The 25054-nt window shown below is 41.0% G+C and overlaps 1 protein-coding gene across 3 annotated transcripts in view; it reads right to left on the bottom strand.

Annotated features, from left to right (window-relative positions):
- The window catches only part of SORT1 (sortilin 1), an 82309-nt gene that overhangs the window by 19548 nt on the left and 37707 nt on the right, over positions 1-25054 (bottom strand). For 2 of the 3 annotated variants that reach the window (XM_036766189.1, XM_036766187.1), the window contains exons 5-15: positions 24594-24758; positions 20932-21005; positions 15472-15521; positions 12829-12959; positions 9191-9335; positions 8310-8465; positions 4886-4992; positions 3200-3302; positions 2707-2875; positions 1839-2029; positions 266-455 (exon numbers count right to left, since the gene is read on the bottom strand). In XM_036766189.1, coding sequence (XP_036622084.1) covers positions 266-455; positions 1839-2029; positions 2707-2875; positions 3200-3302; positions 4886-4992; positions 8310-8465; positions 9191-9335; positions 12829-12959; positions 15472-15521; positions 20932-21005; positions 24594-24758 — 1481 coding nt within the window. The remainder of the gene's footprint in view (positions 1-265; positions 456-1838; positions 2030-2706; positions 2876-3199; positions 3303-4885; positions 4993-8309; positions 8466-9190; positions 9336-12828; positions 12960-15471; positions 15522-20931; positions 21006-24593; positions 24759-25054) is intronic. The other variant, XM_036766188.1, reaches the window with a different exon arrangement.

Below are 25054 nucleotides of genomic sequence, written 5' to 3'. Positions count from 1 at the left end.
TGGCCCTGCCTCAACTTCACTCAGAGGATGGAAACATCTTCCTTCCTCTGTCTCTGCATTTCCTGTCTCTATGAGGCATCTCCTCTACAAATAGCAACTCGCCTACTCTAGGGAAGATACACAAACATTTGAAAAACATTCACATTTTCTCAGATACAAATAGATCTGTTAAATGAAAGGCAGCAATGGGGAAGCAACCCTTTCCTCAGTTTACATGCCAAAAAGGGAAAAGGGCAGACAAGACAAATCTGAAGGATGTGTCTACCAGAGGAAGTCCTCGAGGGTGCAGGTGCACACGGATGGCTGTTTGGTCACCATGTAGTCTCGACCATTTTGACAGACTGAAGACTTTCTCAGTCGCAGGTATTCTTCTTTGTAGCCCAGTATACACCCATCATCATGGTCTCCCGGGTCTGTGGAGTGAGCCAGCCATATGGTATAGTCCTTCTCTTCACCTGAGGAAAGGACAGAAGAGTTGGAAAGGAAACACATGACAGAATCTTTCAATGTGAAGCAGCTGTCATATTTTAGTAAGAGACATCAGGAAGGTGAATGGAGGAAGCTACACAACCTTAGCTTCTCTTTGGGAATTAAAACAGAACCACACGATAAATCTGGATCTCAACTCACTGAATTTCCATTTATTTGTAAACTGTCCATATCTGCCCCTAATGTGAGATAAGCACCTGGAGTGCAGGAGTTAATTCTCATTTCACTTTAGGGACAGGTACTTTGGTTGTTAGAACAAAGGGTGAATAAGACAAAGATTGTGAGTCCAATCTCAGTACATGTCAGTTAGCTTCCAACCAGAAGAGCCTGGCTGTGTTCACAGCCTATATCCCTAACCTCAGCCAATCATTTCACAAATGTGTGCTGCAGATCACAAGGAGGTTAGGCAAGAGACAATCCAAGGCTCGGAATGATCTATGGCCGCTACAAGAGAAACAACTCCAAAGGTCATATCTGGATGACAGTGGTTAGTGTGATCATCTTGTACTAACTGAGCACCAATTTAACTTAAATGCTTTGTAGGATGGTCACATTTTAAGGAAAACAGGATAGCTATTCCAGGATGAGCTTCTAAGGCACCTCCCACAGTCTATTTAATGAATTTAGTTCAGAATGACTCATGGATGCTAAATCAATCTTTAGGCAACAACCAAACTAGAGTGCCTTCTGCCTCCGTGGAGTCACTGAACTAAGATTCTGAGAGACTGGATTAAAAAAACCCTTATACGTGGTCAGGCCTAGACTGAGACAGAATCCTCTTGATGGGACTCAGCTGCCAGTCCACCATCAAGCTGTCTCATATATTGCCAACAATCCGTTGTCACCCATGGATCATTTTTATTATTGAAGCCCTACTCTGGGCCTGTCATCTGCTGTGTCACTCGCCTGAAGATATAGTTCTTGGAGAGCTATCTAAAAACGTTTCTAAGCCCAGAAGCTTCAAGCCTTCCCAGCTCCTGTCTTGGGGTCTATGCTGCGTCCACTAAATCAAAGCTCTCTGTGAAAGTGACTGAAATGTTCAGAATCTCTTCTCACACAACTAATTAGTGAGAATCACACAAATGATTACAAACAAGCCTCTCCAATAGTAAAGCAATTTCTTCTGACATGCCCTAACAATTAACTCTGAAGCTTTCTTCAATTTTGGTTTTGAGAAACACTGCTTGGAGATTTCAGTGGCTTCCTTCTGCAATGGCTTACTTCTGCTAAAAGAGGCTAATCCTCATTGGCTACTTATGCCTCCCCCACCTCCTGCCCTCCACCCCTTTCCCTCAGCCAGGTGGGCTCACAGCTCCTTGCTGGACAGAGAAGGGATAGGAAACACTCACAGTTCCTGACAAGGATGTCTTTAAAATCGATGGTGTAGGAGACCCATTTCCGGGACAAGAAATATTCCGTGAAACCCCAAATACTGATGTTCATGGACTTAGCTCCTGGCTCTGATGCTAGGCCAGTGAAATAAATGGGTTCCTTGGAAAATGTGTATGTGTTCCAGCACTGTCCTTCATCCGTGGAGAACCTAAACATACATTAGTTGAGAGTTACAACAGAATTCTGAAAGTTAACAGCAGAATCCAGTATAGATGGGGAACACTGAGGAGCCACCTTAGGCTGGCAGGCCCCAAACTGGAGGAAGTAGCTCAAGCTGGGCAGGGGCTTGCTCATCTGCCAAATTCACTCTTCTTGCCCAGTTAATGGGAGAGGAACAGGGGTTTCATTCAGTGATTCATCTACAAATAAGGTTAGAGTGGAGAAGGTCCAGAAAAATTCTCTTAATGGAAAGGGAGGGTGAGGGCGGGTGGCCATGGCCTGAGGCAAGGATAGAATCCAAAAACAAATATAAATTATTCCATAACTTAGCACTTGGAAAATTTATTTTCAATCTAGATTGTCTGAATAGCTTTACAACATTCTGAGGCAGAAGAGCAAGGGTGTTAACGAAAACTGGTAAAAACTCTTAGGGAATTAGAAGCAGAAAGGAAAAGAAGACAAGCAATGACCTATTCAGAGTAGATATGCCAGCAATGCCTTCAAGGAATCGTCCTGGATGTTCTGGATGTTCTGCAGGGTCTGAAGTCCTATCATTAATCTAACCACACTCTCCTCTGCCCTCCCACCTCCAGACTGGGGACTATCAGACTATCCCCGTATCTGCCCTCCACGGGACTGTGTGAGTGGAGTTGAGCTCATGCATACTTAATCACATTGATAGGATGGCCGCTGTGCTCTATGGCCACGATAAGGCCCCCCGAGTCCAGGATGGTATAATAGTGAGGTCCTTCTAGCATCTTTGTCCAGGAGTAGCCCCCATCATCGGTAATGTAAACGTCTGGGATCATCACTGAGATGGCATCTCCCACACTACCTGCAACACAACCCACCACTTCTCATTAGCATATCCTGGCAGGAAATAGAGAGGGGACTACTGGCAGCAATTCTGAATGAATTTAATCTATTCTCAGAAAGGAAGAGATAAGAAAGAATAGTAGGCGATTTAAGAGATAGGTAAGGGTAGAAAGGTATGTTGATCTCTAGCCAGGTTCTCTACAGTTTGTGAAATACTACGCTAGAATTTTCCCTGAATATAGGCAAAAATCATTCTAAAGAGCTGTATTTCTCAAGGAAATGCAAAGAAGAAAAACATAACCTAGAAGAGTGTTAAGTCCAGTACCCGTAGCTGCTTCCTTACCATGAGCAATGACTATGCCCACAGCATTGGGCTCGGAGAGGGGTGCCATTGGAACATTCAGCTTCTGGGAAATACTGTAGGAGGCATGGATGTGAAGACTGCACTGTAAACAGAAACCCCCAAAGACTAGGTTTAAGGTGAGATCAAAAGGCTATCCTGTATCAACAGCATTTTCAATAAAACTCTGAATTTAACTTAGCCTTCAATAAAATATCTCTGATTCAGAAGCATATAATTTGCTGTTTTAGGGCCTAACAGTGAGATGTTATATTTTGCTCCTGCATTATATGAAAACCTATGTGTAAAGGGAGAACAATAATGAAGTTAGGCAATAATTAAACCTCCTGAGGCAGCTCACAAAAGGCAGGATGGTGTTGGACTTGGGGTCAGGAAGACCTGCATTCTTGCCTCTGACATTTACTAGCTGCCATGTGACCATGGGTAACTCATCCACCCTCTCTCCTGACCTCCAGTCTCACATCTCCAACTAACTACTGGACATCTCAAAGTGGATGTCCCATAAACATCTTATACTCACTATGCTCCATACTGCAGTTAGCACCTTATCCCTTCAAATCCTACACTCTCAGTAACTTCTCTGTTACTGTCAGGGGTAGCACCCTGAGGCTCTCAGGCTCACAACCTCACTGTCAGCCTTCACTGCTCATTCTACATAGAGAATCTGCTGCCAAGGCCTGGTGATCCTGCTGTCACAACATCTCTTACCGGTTTATGCTCCTTTCTCAACCCTGACCCTGACATCACCCTGGCTCAGGCTCTCATCACCTGGTCTCCCTGCCCCAAGTCTCTCCCCAGGCCTTCCTCTGCTCAGCTGCTAAAAGAATTTGTTTCAAGGGAAGGTCTGACCATTTCACTGCCTGTGCAGTAAGTTCTAGTGACTCCCCAATAAAAACCATTTAACTAGTCATTTCTGAAGAAAAATCTCATAAAGTCATAGAAGACACCTCACTCAGATCTGCTGAATCAAAAACCAGATATCTGTCTCTTCCTTTTCTTATCTCCCTGAACCAAAAAGTTCCCTTCTGGGATCTCAGGTAGTTAGCCACCTTGTATTTCTAGACTTCTTTCCTAAGACTGTTTGTTTCGTTTACTGCTCTTGAAAGCATATACTAGGTGCTTAACACATGTTTACTGACTGATTTCCCCTGTATTATCAACTAGTAATGGCAGAGGAGAAAAGTAACTTTTATTCTACTCTTACTTGACAAAATATTCTTACATTTCACAGAACCTTGGGAAATCTGGCCAGACACTTGAACTTTTCACATTAAAACTTTGTTGTCATCAATGTGCTAACACTTGTCCATTCACCACAGGAACAGAATGTATACTGTACTGACTCAAGTAAACCAACATCTGAACATGTCTATACCCCAAAATGAGACAGGTTTAAAAGAAAAAGATATAATCCAGACTCAGAAAAGAGATAGGCTATCATTGGACCAATAGGCTTCCTCAGATGAATAACTGCAAGTGTTACTGTCATTCTTCAGAGTTTCTGTTCTCCATCAGCTAAGGTATTTTCATCTCTAAATTCCCTATCTTAAGTTGTGGATCCTAACTAATTAGATATTAAAGATGATCATTTCAAGACTCTTCTGCTAGTCTCTGTATGATAAGGTCAGCCCGTGATATACCAGGGGAGCAAAGAAACTCTAAACAAACCTCCTCTTTATTTTTAGCTGTTGAGTCACACTTGCTGTTCTCAGGCTTCCTCAGGAGCTTCCACCTTCCTCCTTGGTCAAAAGTTATCATGGACTGGATAGAATTATCTGATTGGGGAAAGAGACACTTAGTATGAACAGCCCAAAGTGCCTGGATTAATTTATTCATTTTATAGTTCTTCCTCTAAAAAAAGAATACAGTTTTATGGAGGCCTTCTTATCTCCTGGAGTGCCCTAAACTCCAGATCCCAACAAATATTTGTTGACTAGTTAAATGTTCATTAGTAAGTGAACATAGTTCCATTTTAGTTACTAAACTACTATTCAATACTACAGAATGATGAATTTCCAAAGGAAATCAACTAGAGTAGTGTAAAGATCTCCAAAAGACCTTAAACTGAAAATCTTCCCCACTTCCCCCACCCCCAACCCTTGAATAAACAAGCAGATATACAGCCTTTCTTCATAATTGCCTTGGAGGCGAAGTCATCTACAAGAACCATTATGACCTTTATTCAAAGAGATTTGGGGCACTTGATGGGCTCCAAAGATTCCCTGGGACTAGTCATTATTTCCAATTTACAAATGAAACAAACTGCAGTCTTCCCCTCTACTGCCCCTTGTCCTCTTTATTAAAGCTCTCCTGCTTTTTACCTTCACCAATCAATAAGCACATAGTAAGTTCCTACTATGTGCCAGGCACTGAGGATATAAAGAGAAAATTGAGAACCTTTGTTTATATTCTTCCTGGGGAGACAATATGCACATGGTATAAACACACACAAAACATACAGACTGCATAGAAGGTAATTTGTTTTTGTAGGGGAGAAGGAAGCTTGGGGAACAGGAAAAGGCTTTATGTCAAGAGAAAACAAGGGCTTCTAAGAAGGAGAAATAAGGAGAGAGTGAGTGTGAGTCATGGAGAAGAGGCAGTGTAATGGCAGGTGAGCAGGAAGGCCACATGGGGAGGGCAAAGAAGAGAAGGAGATTAAGCCTGGAAAAGTAAGTTGGGGACAGGTTATGAAAGGCTGTAAGTGCCAGAAAGAGGACTTTACATCTGATCCTAATAGGGATTACTGAAGTTTACCAACAGTCACATTCAGAACTGCACTTTAATGAAACCATGTTAGTAACCGTGTGTATAGATCAGAGTTGGAAGACATTTGAGACAGGAGGTCCACTGAGAAGCTAACATAATACTGTTAATAGCAATTTAGATTTGAAGATCTTTCCCAACCATTAATAGCCATGTGACTTGTTTCCGTCACAGGAAGCCTAAGTCACATGTGGTAGGAGGAGCTTATTGAGAGGAAAAGGATGTTGTATCACAAGAAATGCTGAGAGAGCCATTATGGCCCTTATAACAGTTAGAACTGAGGTAAAGAAAGCCAACCTGTGATAGTTGAGCAGACTGTGGGTGGCTGTCAGTTAGTGAGTTTCTGGGAAGGCCCCAGTAGGGGGTGAGAGAGGTTCTGAAAGGATGGCAAGGCTCTATGCTGCGCTATGGTGTTTTAAGTTCCTTGCTCTTATGATAAAGTGGACTCGCTGGTTGTGAGAGCTGGTTCTGCGGTGTCTGAATAAATGTTTTACTTCTTCTGCCTTTTATATGGAGAGCCTTTCATACTTCGCAATACAGAACTACATAGGCATATTCACAATTATCGTCAATGTTGTGTTTATTGCCTTGCTGATACAGAAACTTTAAAAGAGATGACGAGAGCTGGAGAGGTGGTGGCTTTGTGAGCAGAGAGGAGAGAGGATGAATCGACTTCCCTATTTCTTATAAGTGTGGGTGCCTGCATTTCTCCTGTCACCTGGGACCCTCTGAGTCATTCCTCTTCAATTCCTATCACCCCTCATACCCAATCAGTCATCCAATCTTTTCTATTCCCACCTGTTCCCTTTTCACCCATAGATCTGGCCTTATCACCTTTCACTCTGTTAGTGTAACATCTTGCTAACTGGTCTCCATTCTCCAATCTGTCCTATACACACAACTGTTGATGATTTTCCTTTTTTTCTTTTTACAATTTTTATTGATGTCTTCCCTTTTGACATCACCTTTATTCACAAATTCTCTTTCTACCAAGGAACCCTCCCTTGTGATAAAGACTAAAAGAGGGGAAAAAAACAGTTCAGCAAAACAATACATCAGCTGAGCCTGATGGCACATTTGGTGTCCCACATTCATAGTTTCCTCTACTGGCAAAGGAGGGAGGGAAGTGCATGCCAGTGATATTGCTAAAGGCTCTGTTGCATCCCTGCCACCTTTGGGATAACCTACACAGTCCTTCCCAAGGTATTCCACAAGCTGGTTTTAGCATATCTTTGCAGGCTTATTTCAAATTCCTCTCCTTCACGTACTCCAGCTTCCAGCTAGACTAGCTGACTTGGGGCTCCTCAAACTCACTGAGCGATCTCCCCCCAAGCCTGGAACCCCTTCTGAGAATCCTTCAGGGTGCACCCCCTCAGATGCCACCTCCTACGTAAGGGCTTCTCATAATCCCCCAGCTCCTACTGCCATCCCATCAAATTACTGTGTCCATATATTAATACTTAATACAGGCACATGTTGTTTTTGCCAATACAATTTAAGCTCCTTAAGGGCAGGGCCCATTTTATTTTTGTCTTTGTACCCTGAGTTTCTATCATTGTGCTGGACAAATAGTAGATGCCTAATAACGGCTGAAGGGCAGCTAGGTGGCACAATGGATAGAGAGCCAGGCCTGGAGTCAGGAAGACTCATCTTCATGAGTTCAAATCTAGCCTCATAACACTTATTAGGTGTGTGACCCTGGGCAAGTCACTTAACTCTGTTTGCCTCAGTTTCCTCATCTGTAAAATGAGCTGCAGAAGAAAATGGCAAACCACTCCAGGATCTTTGTCAAGAATACCCCATATGGGGTCATGAAGAGTCGACCCAACTGAAACAACTTAACAAATAACAGCTGATTGCTTTCCCTAGGTTTTAGTTTCACTATATATAAACCTGCAAGTTGGAAGACCTTAAGATTTAAAATAAACCTCTAGGAGTCACGGAGTCTTATGGCAAAATGCTGCCCTTGTACAATAACCCTCTGGGCCACTGCTACGGTCATCCCTCCATCCCGCAGCCATCTTCAAAGAGATCCTGGTGGGGTTAGTCAGACTGGTTCAGCCCTAAGACCTAGAGGCTCTCAATGTGACAACCTCAACCAAAACTCTTTCTTTGGTCCACTTCCCCACCCGCCTGAGCTTTCTTCAAATAGAGGGCTAGAACACTAGGGAGGAAAGACTTACAAACCTGAATTAAAGGTAAGACCTCAGCCTTTAGAGTCTTATTATATCAGCGAAGAGTCTTTAGAATTGAGGGGATTCAAGAGTCCAGTCTAGGCTTTCAATTAGTACAGCAAGGTGCAAAAAATATGTACATGTAGATAACTCACCTTCAGAGAGGACGCTGGTCATGTAAACCCCTCGAAGGGAAGTCACATTGGTGAAGTCTGTGTCCCCTCCTGTTGTAGTATAAAGATGCCGCTCCAGTGACTTGGAATAAACAATGCCTCGATCGTCTGAGGTGTAGATTGTACCAAATCCAGTATCTGAAACAAACAGAACAAATTCTTAGAAGGAAATATGACAGAAAACACACTAGTAATTGCAAACACTAAAGAACCCTTCCTCCTGATGATGCAGAGGCAGAGCAGTGACAAGGGAAGCTTAAAGCTCATGAACCCTTTACACATTCCCTTTCATCAGATACGATGTAAAAGGCCCTACAAAATATATATATATATATGTGTGTGTGTGTGTGTGTGTGTGTGTGTGTGTATATACATACACATACACGCATACACACACATATTTTGGTACCACATGGCACTAGGCTTCGGAAGCCTCATTACCATCTCTAAGCTTTTATGTTCCCCAAGAAATGAACATACACACCTTAAGTACATTAGAGCATCATGTCGAATATTGGGTGATTTTTAAAAGATTAGCTAGTATGTTTTTCTGCTGGGATATGAGTAGGAAAGAACAACCAACTCTTGAGAATCTAAGAAGCAGCATGAAGAGGGACCAGACAGCGGGCCTCGGAATTCAGACAAAACAGGCTCAAGCCCTGTTTCTGACACACAGAAGCTGTGACCACAGGCAAGTGACTCTGGCACCCTGGGCAGCCCATTTCACCAAGAAGTTCCCTAGACCAAGAAATCACAGATCCGTATGGATGCACTGCCACGCTCCCCAAAAGAAGTTATGAAAAACTTTGGCTTTGAACTGAGATAGCAACATACTGAAGGGCATACAATGAAAACAAGCTCACCTCCAGGTTCGTCAACATGCATGAACACCATGTCATCATTAGCTGCTAAAATGGAGTAGAACTGTTCCTGTCCCACAGAAGGGAGCTGGGCCATACTCCATGTCTCTCCTTCATCTGTGGACACATGAATCCTTCTTGTTGCGCCCTGCCAAAAAGGGAGCCATTTATTCTTCAACCTCACTCAGATTACACACACACACACACACACACACACACACACACACACGTATGTATGTATATACACACACAGACCATAAAGTGAGCAATGTCTCATTCGTTCAGATAAACAATGAATGATCTAAGGGAAAAAGCTGGTAATCTGAAAACTAGCAATCAGAAAAAGGAGCAGTGGAAGTGTGGGTAAGTAACCCACACCATAGCGGGTTTCATGTTTGGGAAAAGAAGACCTAGGGTTTTTTCGTAAACTTCAGCTCAATATAAGTCAACAGGGTGACGTGGCAGACCAAAATGCTAATGCGTTCAAGAAGGCAGGCGCAGCCTATGAAGAGATGAGGTGAGATCTGTTGTACTTTGCCCTGGTCAGACCACACCAGGAGCGCTGTGTTCAATCTGGGAGGCTACATTTTAGGAATGTATTGATATTGACAAGCTGGAGAGCATCCAGAGCAGGATGTCCAAGAGGGTGAAGAGGGGTCTTAAGATCTTCCGTATCAATTGAACAATACTCATTCCCTATCCTATGGTTAGCAGGCCCCTCTAACCCTCACTCCCACTTTGGCTTCTAACGCAGAGATTCAGAGCCCAAACCCAAGATGAAATCCACATCTCTTGTCAGGCTCCCAGCTAGTACATTTCCTTCAATCTCAGCCCCACCCCTCTTCCCATCCGCCTTCTCCTTTCTTTGGGCCTCTCCAACTCTCATTCTGTTGTCAACACATTTTCCTTTATCTTGAACTCCCTCCTCTCACTCTATTTTCCCCTTCTGGGGGGGTCATGTTTCTATGTATACAAGAAAACAGAGCATCTGGTTTCCCTCTCTGCTACCAGGTATACTTTTTCTCATAATCTCAACCCACTGGACCAGAAGGAACAGACATACTTTCAGCTCCTCATGGGGCTTCTAAACATTCCTCCTGCCATCAACAATCTTACCTTATCTTACCTTCCTTGATACACTCTGTCCTTCTACGACACCTACTGAGATCCTCACTACAATAATGTCCCAGTCCCTGGGGTCCTTCTTTCTCTCTTCTCAAACTCAACACTTGGTTCAGTTTTCCTTTCTTCCCCAAATTCTACTTTTGCACTTGGGGATTTCAATATCATGTTGATGTCACCTTAATACCCCAGCATTTCAGTTTATCAACCTCCTTATCCTCAATGATACACACTAATTCAACTCAGCCTTGAACAGAGACAGTCACACCCTTGACCTTATCATTTGCCTGTAAATGATTTACATTGGCAACTCAGAAATTCCTCTGGATCATCTCTCCTCTCCTACCTCCTCCTCTTCCTCCAGGGCAATCACTGGCCCCCAAGCCTTGGGGAATATTCACCTGCCCCCAAGGTTCAATTCACACAGTGTCTTCTGCTGGCAGCATTTCCTGAGTCCCCAAGCTGTTAGAGCTCCTTTTGTTTCCCTAAAATTATTTTTAACTTATTTATCTGTGTAAATGTGGCATTCCATCTATAAGCTCCCTGAGATAGAGACCATTTGCTTTGTCTCCGAATCACTAGCAATTAGTACAATGCTAGATTTAGGATGGTTGTAATGAAAAACTTCCTAATAATGAGAACTGTCCAAAACTGGAATGGATTGTCTAGGGAAGCAGTGACTCCTCTCCCTCCTCCCTTTCACTAGAAGTCTTTAAACAAAGGCTGGATGACCACATACTGGATATGTTGTAGAAGAAATTTTTCTGAGGAATGTGCTTGATGAGATGGCCACTGAAATCTGTTCTAATTTTCAAATTCTGTGATCTGCCATAGATTGTGCTCTTCCGGGTCAATATGGCATGTTGAGGCACTTAAGTTTGTATTCACTCAAATTCCTAATTACCTTATTGGGACAGTACTGTTTGAGCACAATCCACAAAACACTTATCAGCTGCAGTCCTTATGCAAAATATATGGCAACTTAATATTAATTGTTTAATAGTAAATTTGGCTTCTATATTTAACTCATCCATTCTTTTTGGTGGAGGGCTTTTTTTGGGTAACTTTATGGATTGTATCTATCATTTGTGAGCACCTTACCTACAACCTGTAATCCCAGAGAACTGCTTAGATCGGGTGGGGAACCTGTGGCCTTGAGGCTGCATGTGGCCCTCTAGGTCCTCAAACATGGCCCTTTGACTAAATCCAAACTTCACGGAACAAATCCCCAAATCCACATGCAGCCTTGAGGCCCCAGGTTCCCCAGCCCTAGCTTAGATCATTGCCCAAAGCCACATGGCCAGCAGGGGTTGGAGGCAGAGCAGGAAGCCAAGTCTTCTGACTTCAAGGACAGCTCTACAGCTCCAAGATATGTTGCCTCAAGTTCAAAGTAGGATCTACATTGCCCCTTCTTTTTTTGACCTACATTTCAGCTGAGCTAAATGTATTTAAAATTGTGAAGATGCTGTCCTTAATTTGATTTAGTTCTTGTTCTACTGTGTTCAGTAGAACACAATAATTAAAAAACCCAAGTGTAAATTATCTTAAAGAAGGGCTAAACCTTTAAATTGTTCTTTGCAAGTTTCCTCAGGGGCCAGGTTACAAAAATATAACCTTTCTTTCCCCATTTTCTTACCGGAGAAACCAAAAGAAGCAAAAAAATGAGACAGAAAATGTCTCCATTTTCAGAATCCTTCTAGAGATCTAGAACTCAGATAACAGAGGCATGAGTTCAGAAAAGCTGTCTAACTATAGTAGCTGCAAATAGAAACTAAAAGTAGAGTGTAGCAGTACTATTGGATTGTTAAGAGGAGTGTTAAAGAAGTCGTTAATACCTACATTCCAATAAAGATCTTGGAGTAGACATTCACTCATGCAACAAACATTATTTATGTGGTACAACGAGAAGACCTGAGAATATGTCTTGAGGCAGATCACTATGCCAAGGAAAATTTTAGGTTAAGTCTTAGTCAACATATGGAAAACACTGTGTGAAAGCTATCTCACCCTAGCCCTGACAGTGCTCTCTTATATAAATGGGAGCTATTATTAGTTAACAAATAACAGCAAGTTTAGTGACGAGAGTTAGTAAGTTATACTGAAGTGCTGAAATATTTTTAACCTTGCTCTAAATTTTATTCTGGTTTGAAAATAGAACCCAGAGATCAAAATATATGCTGTTTGTATAACAAGAACAACAAAATTATTTTTGCAGGCAACAAACTGAATGGATATATTACATATCTACTATTTTCAGTTATCCACATTTGAAAAATATTGAGTTTATAAATTGCAAAACAGCCCCACAACTGACTTGGAGGCAATTACCTAAAGTGAAAGCAGAGGGTCTGGGAGGAATTCAACAAACTCTAAAAGGCTGGTCTTTGGACTCTCAACCTTTTAAATGACTTTGAATGTAAACAGGACAAGGAAGTCTCTGTACCTTAAACAGAAAAGGTTTTTGAGAGAACGTCCTCATATAGCAAAGCTCAAGAAAAGAAGAAAAAGAAAACACCTACTTTATCAGCCATTACTGAAGCAAAGAGGAATCGGCCCCCCAAGCCAAAAGAATAGATTTTTACTCCAATGGTCTTGATGCTTTTGCCAAAATCAGAGGTTCTTCTTAATTCCAATACTCCAAGATCAGCTTCTTAAAGAAAACAAAACGTGAATTAAGATTCTTGGAAAATGTCACATGTTCAAGTGGTTTTGAATTCTTCCTACAGGCAACAATTTGTAGTACAAAATAACTCCCAGCTCAGACGTAGCTACAGAGTGCCTGTCACGGATAAGTATGAATCAATCAAGTGACAACGCTGAGGTAACGGATCATCACAGGAGAGGGGGAGGGGAAGGGACATTGCATGTGTGCTTATTTTTATTAAAAAATGTTTTATATTTGTCATAAAAGTACCTTGCACACACTAATGCACTGTTGGTAGAACTGTCAACTGGTCCAACCTTTTGGGAAAACAATTTGGAACTGTACTAAACTACACAAACTTTTGGTCTCAGCAATACCTCACTATACCTCACTAGGCATAGTTCTCAAGGGGCGGTCAAAGATAGAAAATTCCTACATATAAAAAAGATTTACATCTGTACCTTTTAAAGTAGCAAAGGACTCAAAGAAAAGCAGATGCTTAGCTCTTAGGGAATGACTGAACCAACTGTATGTAGTACATCAATGTAATGCAGTGTTATTGTACCATGTGAAATGAAGAATATGAAGAATTAGGAATGACTTGCATGAACTGAAGCAGAATCAAGACAACAATTTACATGACAACCATGCTAATGCCCCCAAAGGAAAACAAGACTGAAAGACTTCAGAATTTGGATTAAGGCCCTGCCCAATAGTGACTTCAGAGGACTGATGGCAAAGTATATCTTTCCCTTCTTGTTGGAACTGCACGGAAGGAGGCATACTTCTCAGGTGTCCCCAATGTGTCAGTCTGTTTTGCTTGCCTTTAATTATTTGATATAAGGGAAGGTGGCAGGGGGTTAAAGGCGAAGGTGCCTTTGGAAAGTTACCTGATGTAAAAAGAGAGAAGAATATTTAAAACATTAAAAAAACAAATTAAAACAAAACAAGAAGTACCCCATCCTTCAAAGTTACAGCAAAGTCTGGCTTCTGTTTCTGAAACTAGACAATTATGAAGAAAAATGCAAATTAAAACTACTCTGAAGTTTCACCTCCCACCAGCAAACTGGCAGAGACAACAGAAGGTGTTCTGAGTCAGAGATGGAGTGACCGTGAAAAGAAGGGCATGAAAGTCTGAAGGTGGTGAAGCTGAGCATTGGTCTGACCATTTCATGACGACTATGGGGGCTATCTTTTCATCCTGGGATGCCACAGCTAGAGACACATGCTCTAAGGAGATCAGTGACAGAGGCTCTGCTTCCACCAGAACATTTGCCAAGCACTGAAGAATTGCTTACACGGGCAATAGTACATGGACAAAATGTTACCTTACTGACCATAAAAGCAATGACTTGGAAGAGTCATTGTAGGGGCAGCTAGGTGGTGCAGTGAGTAGAGCACTGGCCCTGGAGTCAGGAGGACCTGAGTTCAAATCTGGCCTCAGACCCTTGACACATTTACTAGCTGTGTGACCTTGGGCAAGCCACTTAACACCAACTGCCCTGCCTTCCCCGCTCCAAAAAAAAAAAAAAAAAAAAAGAAATATAAGAGTCATTGTGGGAAGTCTGAAGGGAACTTACATTCAGTAAGTAAAATCAACAGAACTAAGAGAATCAGGCAGACGATAGCTGCAACAATATCCATGGAAAAAACAAAACAAAATGAACTTCTGCATAATGACAGTGGTCAATCACGGCCTTGAAGAAGAAAACATGTGCCTTCTTCCCTTCTTGACAGAGGAAGGTGCCTACGTGTAGGTTTGGAACATTGTCTATACTACCAGATTTGGTAGACGGTGACAGCTAGTTTTGCTGGCCTGGCTTTTATTTCTCTCTTTTTTTATTCTTTGTTACATGGAATTGCTCTGTGAGGAAGGGAGAAAGGGATGTATTTGGAAATGAAGGAGTTATAAAAACATCAATAAAATGTTTTAAAAAGAAACTGCATTATTACAAAACTATAAAAATGTCCTTCTACATAATTCAATTTGCTCTTATTAATAAATACAGAAAATACCAAACATTTGCTTTAAACATTTCCAAAAACAACAAAAAATACCTGGTCTATATGTTACAGCAAAGAGTATTTTATCTATACCATAATTTGGCTTAAGACTTTCTAATACATTAAACTTAGATTTTTACATCAATATATTTGTGGTAAAATTCTTGCCTGCGACATGGAAACTTGGGTTTGCTTTCTGGCCAATACAGCTTTCTTTCTGGGGCCTGGCACATAAAAACTCATGTCTGTTGAATTGACTTAAGGTTTCTTCCAAGTTTCTGTCTCCTATAGTCCAAATGGTTCCCAGTGGGCACAGAATCACAGAGATTAGCTAGTCCAACTCCCTCATTTAACTGATGAGGAAATGAAGGCCCAGGCAAGTTGAGTGATTAAGTCAAGGTTGCACAACTAGCTAGTGAAAGAGGCTGGATGAGAATCCAGGCTTCCTGGGGCAGAGGTCGCCAAAGCATGCAGTCTATTGGGATCTCCTTCTCCAGAAATGAAACATACTTACTGCAGGAGCCATTCACATAGGTAGTGAAGAAGATGGTGTTTTGTGATCCCCTAAAACAAGGCAAAGACAGAAAAATAATTGCATTTCAAATCTGCTGTCCACTTTGTTTGAATGCAGTTCAGTTCTGATTCTTTTTATGAACAAGCTAATACAAGTTTAACAGGTCCCATCTCAGGTAGAAGAGCTTCTCCAAAGCCATCTCCTCGACTGGTCCATCCCAGCCTTTCCACCAATGTGACCCTGAGCAAGTGATCTAACATCTTAGGTTCTCAGTTTCCTCATCTGTAAAACAAGGGAGTCTAGACATATCTCTAAGTTTCCTTCAACTCTAAAATCAGAAGTAAAACATAGAATGCAGTAGGGAGGGCACTGGACTTGGAGTCAGGAAGCCTTGGGTTGGAATCCTGCAGTCAACACGCTTTAGTTGTGTGACCCTTAGTGAATGACTTCACACCCTGGTGTTTCAGTTTCTTCAATCACACAATGAGGGGGTTGGCCTTGATACGTTCTCAGACCTCTCTTCCAACTCAAAAAAATAGATCATATGATCAATACATCTTCCCAATTCATTCAGAAACCACCGAAAATGGTCCCAACCTACCTATCCAATTAAATAACCGATTGAAGAGTTTTTCAAATCTTAAAAAGGATCTATGATTTCATTCATTTGGGGGGCTTTTTTCACCAAGGAAATTCTAAGGCAGTAGGCAAATCCTTGAGATACCTGAGGCACATAAAAATTAAGTGACTTGTCCAGGGTCACAGAGCAAACAAGTAGGAGGGATTTGAACCCAGGTTTCTAGACCCCAAGCCTAGTAACCCACTATACATACAAGACTGCCTCTATTTTTAAACTTTAAAGATATTAATAGCTTGAAGCTATTATTCAGCTTTATTTCTTACTCTTCTCCCTTAGGAAACCTCTTTTGTAATCAAATTTAATCAACTCACTGTATCTGGCATACTTTTTTTGTTCATTCTATCCTCTTCCCTGAAACATCCTCTCCTAAGCATTAAAATCTTGTCTATTCCTCAAAAAAAAGCTCAAAAAAAATCAAATCAGATCTACAGATCTGTTCTTGATAATCTGAAAGAATGTAAGCTTCTCAAGAGCAAGGTTGCTTTGTTTTTGTCCCTGTATTTCCAGAGCCCGGTATCTCTTTTTAATATCCTATGTTCCTTCCCCAAGTACACTAAGTTACCTGAACATGGGTGCCACCTCACTGTACCCCATACTGACCCAAGCACATACTTAGGCCTCAAAAAGGATCCATTAACTTTCCCATTTTAAACAAATGTATCCATAAGTTGCCCATGTCCATGATCAAGTGGATTCTTCTTTTGCAAAAGGTAGTGTCAAGGGATATTAATGCTGGAGATTAGAAATACTGAACATAAGCCCAATGTATCTAATCAAAAAAGGGAAAACTTAGAGGTATGTGGAAGCTAGTCAGAGTGTTGAAATAGTATTTGACTTTTATGTATGGTAGCCTGCGTGGGAAGCTACTGAGATTATCTGGAGGAAATGTCATACAAGGTCATGCTTGCTTAAGCTAAAAATTAGAACATGTATAAAAATATGAGGATGCAAAATGCACCCCCAGATGTTCTGGGACCACCAAAGGTTTCAAAACCAGCATTAGTCATATGCTGATTATGAGAACAGAAGATATGTCTTTCTAAGGTGTTCCACTGAAACAAAGACTTTAGCCAAGGGCACACATTGATGACCCTGCTTCAATAAAAGCTAGCCCATGGAAAGGGATGAAGAACAAATATTTTGAGGGTGGCCGAATAAGGCTGAGTGAGGACTTTATAATTAATGAATTGTTGACAATTGTAATTTTATGTCCACAGGGTTTATTTTTTCTGTGTTTGAATCTCTTGCTGCAAAATTTAGCAGAAGTGCTCATTAACAAGTAGTGCGAATGTGACATCAATCTAAGGCTTTTACCAATTACCTGGAATTTCAGTTTATATGTGCAAGACTGAAATCCAACTTGTCCACTTAGAGAATATCATAGAAAAGAGGGTGTTAGATCCGAACCTGTCTTCTTGGAGATAAAAGCTACACAATTTCTAGCAGACAAAACCAGGTTGGTAACTCTGACATCAGCAACTAGGGGGTACAGTGGATAGAGCACTGAGCCTGGAGTCAGGAAGAACTGAGTTCAAATCTGGCCTCAGACCCTTACTAGTTGTGTGAGCCTGAACAAGTCACTTAAGCCTGTTTGCCTTAATTTCCTCATCTGCAAAACGAGCTGGAGAAGAAAAATGGCAAACCACTCCAGCATCTTTGCCGAGAAAACCCCAGAAGGGGTCACAAAGAGTAAGACATGACAGAAATGACTGAACCACAACAAGCACTGACAAAAAGAAGATGTTCTGAAAATGAAAGGACAAGAAACTAAGGGAAAAAAAAAATCTTTGTGGCAAATATAGCTGACAAAAATTTGACATCTCAGCTCTAAAGAACCAATTAGAAAAATCCGTAAAATCAACTTCCATTCTCCAATGAAAAAATGGTCAAAGGGTAATTTTGAAGGTGAAAGTATTTTTCAAAAAAAAAAAACACTCAAAAATATTCAAACTCTGTAGGAATCACAGAAATGTAAATTAAAATAGCTTTAAAATCCCATCATACATTCACTAAACTGGCAAAGTAACAAAAAATTCTTGTGAGCAGTGTTACAGGGAAACAGATAATCTCTATATTCTTGGTAGGACTATAAATTGATACAGAATTTATGGCAAGAGCAATATGGCCAGAGTTACCAAAGGTACAAAAACTGACCATATGATTATCATGTTATTATCACATCACATTATTAAAAGGGAAAACCTGCCTATCTGTATAAAAATGTTCATAGCAACTTTGATTGGAAAGAGTGGAAAACTAGAAACAGAGTAGTCTAAGCACTGAGGAATAGCTAAATAAACTGTGGCACCATCAATGTTAATGAAACACTTCAGTGCCCAAAGAATCTCTAATTTTGGTGGTGTGGGTACTATGTCCATTGGCAAAGATTGCCACCTTTCCATAACTCCCGGTGTTTAATAGTTAATTGATTTCAAGTACTACAAAGTCATAAAAAAGGCAAATATGAAATAGATTTTAAAAATTAGGAAAGACACAAAATTAAACAAAGCAAAGAAGGAATGGGAACATACACATTTATTATGACTACACAAAAATAGCAATTAAAACTTATAAATATGTAAATGGAAGAGAGGTCAGAAAGCAAAACAGAGCATACCAATGGTGGTTTGTTCAACGTGTCTGTTAAATACATTTTCTATATTCCTCAAAATGTTAACAGCTTGCATTTTATGGTTATACTCTATATTCTATGTATTTGTTGCTTAGGGTAGGTTTATTATAAAACAAAATTAACAACAAAAACATCACCACAAGAAGTTTAGCAAGCAGCTATCATCAGTGTATGAGACATTCACAAGTTTGGAATATTGAACTTGGAAATAATTACAAAAGAGAGAAATCCTTGCATTGGATACATTTCATTTTATTTATTACACAAAGCACTTTGGTTTTAAAGATTAGGAATGAGCAATCATGCCAGCATCAGATTTTATCTTGAAGGGATAATCCCTTTCCTCATTATTTAGCTGCCTTTAAAAATGTCCACTACTTGTAATTTTAAAAATTACTTGGAATTAGGGTTAGGGTTACACTATGAGAGTAAGAAGAAAGTCTGTACACTAATTCTTACTCAGAGTCATAAAGGAATTTGATGGTCTATAAGTGAATTTTCCAGAAACTAAAGTTCATACCATCTTTTGTGTCTATAACCATGCTTAATCAAATTCTAAATGTAATCAAATTCTAAAATGTATTAATACATATCCTTGTTTTCTAAAATAATAGGCAGAAAAAGTCTTTTTTTTGACATGTTCAATTCTTCTATCATGTTGCAGAAACAGTGATGGTTTTACCAATTACTGAGTTGTATAAAGCTGTTCACCCTTATACTATATGACCTCTGAAGGCTATACTTTTTGAGTTCCTGTATTTGCTTTTTTCTATCTCTTAAGCTATATAACAATTATCACATTTTCCTATTGTCAGCATACTTGCTTTTCATAGCCCATTCTCTTTTAACCTGCTATGGGCTGGGAAATCTGATAACTAAGTTTAGAAGAAATGGGTATAATCAGTTTTAGCAAGGTCCTGAAGGGCTCTCTGGTCAAAGAATCACTGAGTCGAAAAAGACTAGACTCTAATACAAACCCCTCATTTGACAGATGGGAAACCTGAGGCCTAGAGAGATTAAATGATATTAAGATTCAAAGAGTTGACTGGAATCCTAGATATCTAGTCCAGTATCTTCAACTCAATTCAATCTTCCCTCACTTTTCAGAAGAGGAAAGTGAGGTTCCCCAAGTACAAAGTCATTTGCTCAAGGCTCGATAGTACGTTAGTGGCAGGACTGGCATCAAACACAGGTCTCTTGAATTCCAATCTGGTGCTCTTCTCATTTCACTGGTTATGAGTAATGGAAGTAGTATGCTTTAGCATACAGTGGATTTGCATTTTATGTGAAGATTAGGTTTTAAAGAAAATTACCCTTGAAAATCTCTTTAACTGTAACCTAAAGCAGGGCTGTTCAACCTTAGGTTTTTATTGAAACAAGAGACAACACATTTTGATTTGCCATTTTAGTGACAGCTCTGCGGTAGCTCAGCTTCCTTTACTAATGCATTTATGTAAATTTCTATGCTTGTAGGCGGGCTGCATAAATCGCATTTTGGACAGCCCTGACCTAAAGCATAGCATGGTGTCTTTACACACTTGCAGCTAGAAAGAGATCAGTCTCTTTAAAAGGCAGTTTTTATCGCTTTATGTGAGATAAGCTGTTATTTTATTTTTCATGATCCCAGCTAAGTGGAACAGACAGAAAGCAGGACTTCTGCTCAAATAGAACAGGTAAGACTTGCCTGACAGGAATCCTGCTCTTACAGGGGGTTCTTCATGTTGGGTGAGCACATGACAACAGAACTTTCTGCTTTCTGCTTCATCATAAAGAGAGGGCAGAGGAAGTCAAAGGGGACACAGCAGCATCCTCCACTGACCAGGGATGTTAGGATGGCTGACCGAGGCTATCTGTCTCCTTAGCTTTACCAGCTTAAGGAGAATGAATGGACTCTGTGGGTGTGATGAAGAAGAGGCTCTAGCCTCACCAAGAAACAGAGGCTCACCACCCAATGACTTCTTCCACTGTACACTGTACGCTCACACTCACACGTATTTGGAATAGTTCCTCTTCTACTGTATGAGTCAAAATAATAAGTCTAGTTGCCCCTCACCAGACTATAAGCCCCCTCCAAAGGAGGTATCAGTTATATGCCATTTCTGTGTCATGCATGCGCATGTGCACGCACACATGCATGCACGCGCACACACACACACACACACAAAGTCACCCTCAGTTAGTTACTCACCACTTGGCCAAGCACACCGCTTTGTGGATTTCTTCCCACTGCCCCCCAAAGTTCCTCGATACCCACAGGCCATTCTGAAAGATGACAAATGACTATTAGCCCAATCCAAGGTTTACCCTAGGCAGTTATCTGGAGGTATAACCTCTGGTCAAAAAGCCCAGCACTGGACTGTGGCTAAGAGGACAAGCTGATGGCTTTCCTGTGCCTCTGGACATCTGAACAATCAGCCCCAGGCAGAATATCTCCAGGGCTTCCAGCTTCCTTTTTTCTGCCCTCCTCCCCTCTACCCCAGTTCATTAACCAGTCTGAACTTCTGCAGACTCTCTGCATTTGAAGCATTCTCTCACTGAGGGCTTCAACAAGCATTTATTAAGCACCTCTTCTGTACCAGACACTGTGCTAGACACAGAGAACATAAACACAAAAATGAGAGTTTTTACCCTCAAGGGAGGAAAAGAATGAAATGGAAAAGCAATTATTCAGCACTATGGGCCAAGTGCTATGTTAAGCAATGGGGATACTTACAAATAGATTAAGTCCCAGCCCACAGGAAGCTCACATTCTAATGAGGGGAGATAATAAATATCTACAGGAGGCTTTCCCTGAAGGGCAGACAGAAAGGCTTGATTAGTCCTTAGGGTACGGCCCCAGAGTTAAGCCTTAAAGGAAGAGAGCGATTTTGAGGCTTGGAGAGAACACACTACAGGCACAAAGGATGAGTATCTACAGAGGTGGCAGATAAAAGTGCCAAGTTTAGAGAATGTGTCTAGGGGTCCAGTATATTAGGAATGTGGAGGGTGTGAAGGAGAGTAGCATGAATGGACTAAAGTTAAGAGTGCAGGTGGGATCCAGTTTGGGGGATCCTTATGTGCCATGTTAAGGAATTTTATTTTATATCCCCAGCAAAGGAAAATGGCAGGGTTTTGAGTGAAGCGGTGGGTGATGTGGTCAGACCTGTGCCTTAAGAAGATAATTCTGGCAGCTTGGAGAACCCATCAGAGAGGAGTGATGTTCCAGAAGGGAGACCAATAAAGAAACTGCTACAGCAGTAAAGAGATAATGAGAACCTGAACTACAGGTAGTTGTTGAGAAAGAGACAAGATAAGAAAGATACAGAATCCACAAGACCAAGCAACTGATTAGATATGAGAGACACTGGAGAAGGAAGAGTCAAGGGTGACTCAGAGACAATTTACCTGGGTGAATGGAAGGGTGTTGGAAAGTCTGGAAGAGTGCGGGTTATGGAAGAAGAAAAACGAATTGTTCTGAATGTATCAAGTGTGAGATACCTACCTCAGGTGGCGGTATCTAGCAGGCAGTGGGGGATGTGCAACTGGAGTTGAGGGAAGATCCTAAGAGTGTGATGTATAGATTTGGGAGTGATCAGCACAAAGATAAGTGAACTCACAGGAGATAATAAGAGCTCCGAGAGAGAGAGAGAGAGAGAGAGAGAGAGAGAGAGAGAGAGAGAGAGAGAGAGAGAGAGAGAGGCGCAAATAAAGTTGAAGGAAGTCATGCAGCTGGGCCAATTGGATCCACTACAGAATTATGTTAACTAATCTCAATTAGGTACTTCCTGGAGCAAGGCCTCTTATGCCTCTCTCCAAACCTCTCCACAAGCCTTCCAGAGCACTCCCTCCACTCCTCTGCTGTGATAACAGAGGCCATTTGCTATTTGCTCCCTCTTTTCCCAATCTTGACATCCACTCTCCCCTTTATATATGGTAGTCTCTGATGAAGAGGTGACCTTTCTCCCTGCCGGCCCCTCTACATGTACCCTTGGTTTCCTCACCATCCCACCCTCCCACAATCACTGATCCTCTCTTTCTATCTTCAATCTCTCCCTCACTACTGGCTCCCACTCTGGTGCCTATAAACATGCCCACGTCTCCCCATACTCAAAAGAAAAACCTCGCTTAACTCTACTATTTTCTTAAACAATAAGTCTATAGCCGTCCTTCCTTTCACAGTCAAACTCCTAGAAAAATTGTCTACTCTTGTTGTCTAAATGTCTTGATGCTGGTTTCTTTTGTTTTTTCTTCCTACTTATATGACCACCCCTTCTTGGTCTTCCTTTAGGGATCATCAGCCCCAATGTTACATGTACCTCAAGGCCAGAGCCTGGTGCCTTCTTTTTCCTCTCTATATTCTCAGTAAACTCATCAGCTTCAATGGGTTGATGTACTCAGCTCCAGTAAGTGTCTCAGGAGCTCAACTCTCTGTCATCAACTGGCTATTAAAAATGCTGAACTAGATGCTCTGTAAGCATCTGAAACTCAACATGTACAAAAGAGAAGTCAATATCTTCCTCCTCCCTCCCTTACATCCCTCCCTTTTCTCTAACTTTCTTATTTCTCTTGAGGGCACCACCATCCTTGGAGTCACTCAGGTGCATGATCTCAGAGCCAAAGCAGACTCTTTGACCTCCTTCATCTTTCATATCTAATCAGCTGCCCCCACAACCCCTCCTGTATCTATCTCCTTCTCTCTTTGGTTCTCACCCTAGATCAGGCTCTCATGACCTCTCACTTAGACTACTGTCTCCTAAATGGTGTCCTTGCCTTAGGTATCTATCCCTTCCAGTCATCACACTGGCACACACCTGACCATCTCACTCTTCTTGTTCCCCAAGTCCTAATAGCTTTCCATTATCGCTAAGATCGAATACAAACTTTGACTTTAAACCCCTTCATAACCAGGCCCCAGCCCCCTTCTAGCCTTAATATACATTATCGCTCTCCAAGTACTTTATGCTCCAGTCCAGGGAGGCTCCCTGATGCTCCTCATACACAGGGCACTCATCTCTTGCCTTTCAGTCTTTGCCCAGGCTGCAGGTACCCCACGTCTTCACAGCTGCCTCTTGGAATCCCTAGTTTTCTTGAAAACTCAGTTCAAGTGCTACTTTCTAAATGAGCAGTTCTTAATTTAGAACAAGTGAATTTATTTTTAATTTTTTTGATAACTATTTCAATAGAACTGACTTCCTTTTCAATCTCATGTATTTTATTTTATGCATTTTAAAACATTATCTTGAGAAAGGGTCCATAGATTTTGCCAGACTGCCTGAGAGGGCCATGGCACAAACAAGGTGAAGATCCTCTGCTCTAGATGAAGCTTTTCCTGACTTCCTCCATCTGCTGGTGCCTTTCCCCTCAGAAATTACCTTTTATTTGTTTTCTACATACTTATATGCACATGTTGTCTTCTCCAATAGAATATAAACTCCTTGAAGGTAGAACTACTTCCTTTCTGTCTTTGTATCCCCAAAGCCTAGTATAAAAACTGGCAGACAATAGGTACTTAATAAATGCTTGATTGAATGAATTTAATTTCTTTGTTAATAAAACACAGTTCTTTGTTGACTTAAGAATGTAACAGCAAATATCATATTCACTTGTAGAAATTTTTAAAAAGCCAATCCATCATGACATATTCTAAAACACAGTTTAAGAGACATCTTCATTTTTTTGTCCCGGATCAGGGGAAACAGGGCACTGAGTAATTTTGCCTTTATAAGAAAGAAGGAAGGTAGAACTATATATTTCAGACCCCCAGGTGTCAGTGGTAGGAAGTTCAGCACAAAAGCAATATTTAAATACAGAAAACCCTTTTCAGTTGATCTGTGTTGAGCTCATAAACATGTAAAACTTGGCTGGACTTACTTCAGAGCTGACAACCAAAAGGTAATCAGAATTCTGGGGGTTATAAGTCATCTGAGTCAGAGGATGAAAAGGCAGATCTGTCTGAACAAAATTCTTTGCAAAGTCAGATGACCTAAAGATTCTTCCTCCATGACTTCCTCCAGACACGTCCCCTGTCAAAATCACCTGGAAAGGAAGATGAATTACAAGATTAGGATAAAATCTGCTCACAACATAATGAGAACTTCCAGTAGAGTTTAGCTGAGAACAATCTGAGTCACAAACAAGCATCAGAAAATACCATGAAGAAAGCTAAAAAGCAACAGGTTAAAATAAATATGCTTGCTCCTTTATGTTCTTAATTGTAATGTGTGTGCAACTACTAACTTGAAACTATGGCATACTACGTGGATGATTTCTAATTCACCTTCCACAAATGTGAATTAAGTCGTGTCAATCTTCAGATTTTACATTGTATTCTC

This window comes from Trichosurus vulpecula, chromosome 7 (assembly GCF_011100635.1).
Source record: "Trichosurus vulpecula isolate mTriVul1 chromosome 7, mTriVul1.pri, whole genome shotgun sequence".
Classification (NCBI taxonomy): domain Eukaryota; kingdom Metazoa; phylum Chordata; class Mammalia; order Diprotodontia; family Phalangeridae; genus Trichosurus; species Trichosurus vulpecula.
Note: the sequence above shows the minus strand (reverse complement) of the source record. Positions and strands in the feature narration are given on the sequence as shown.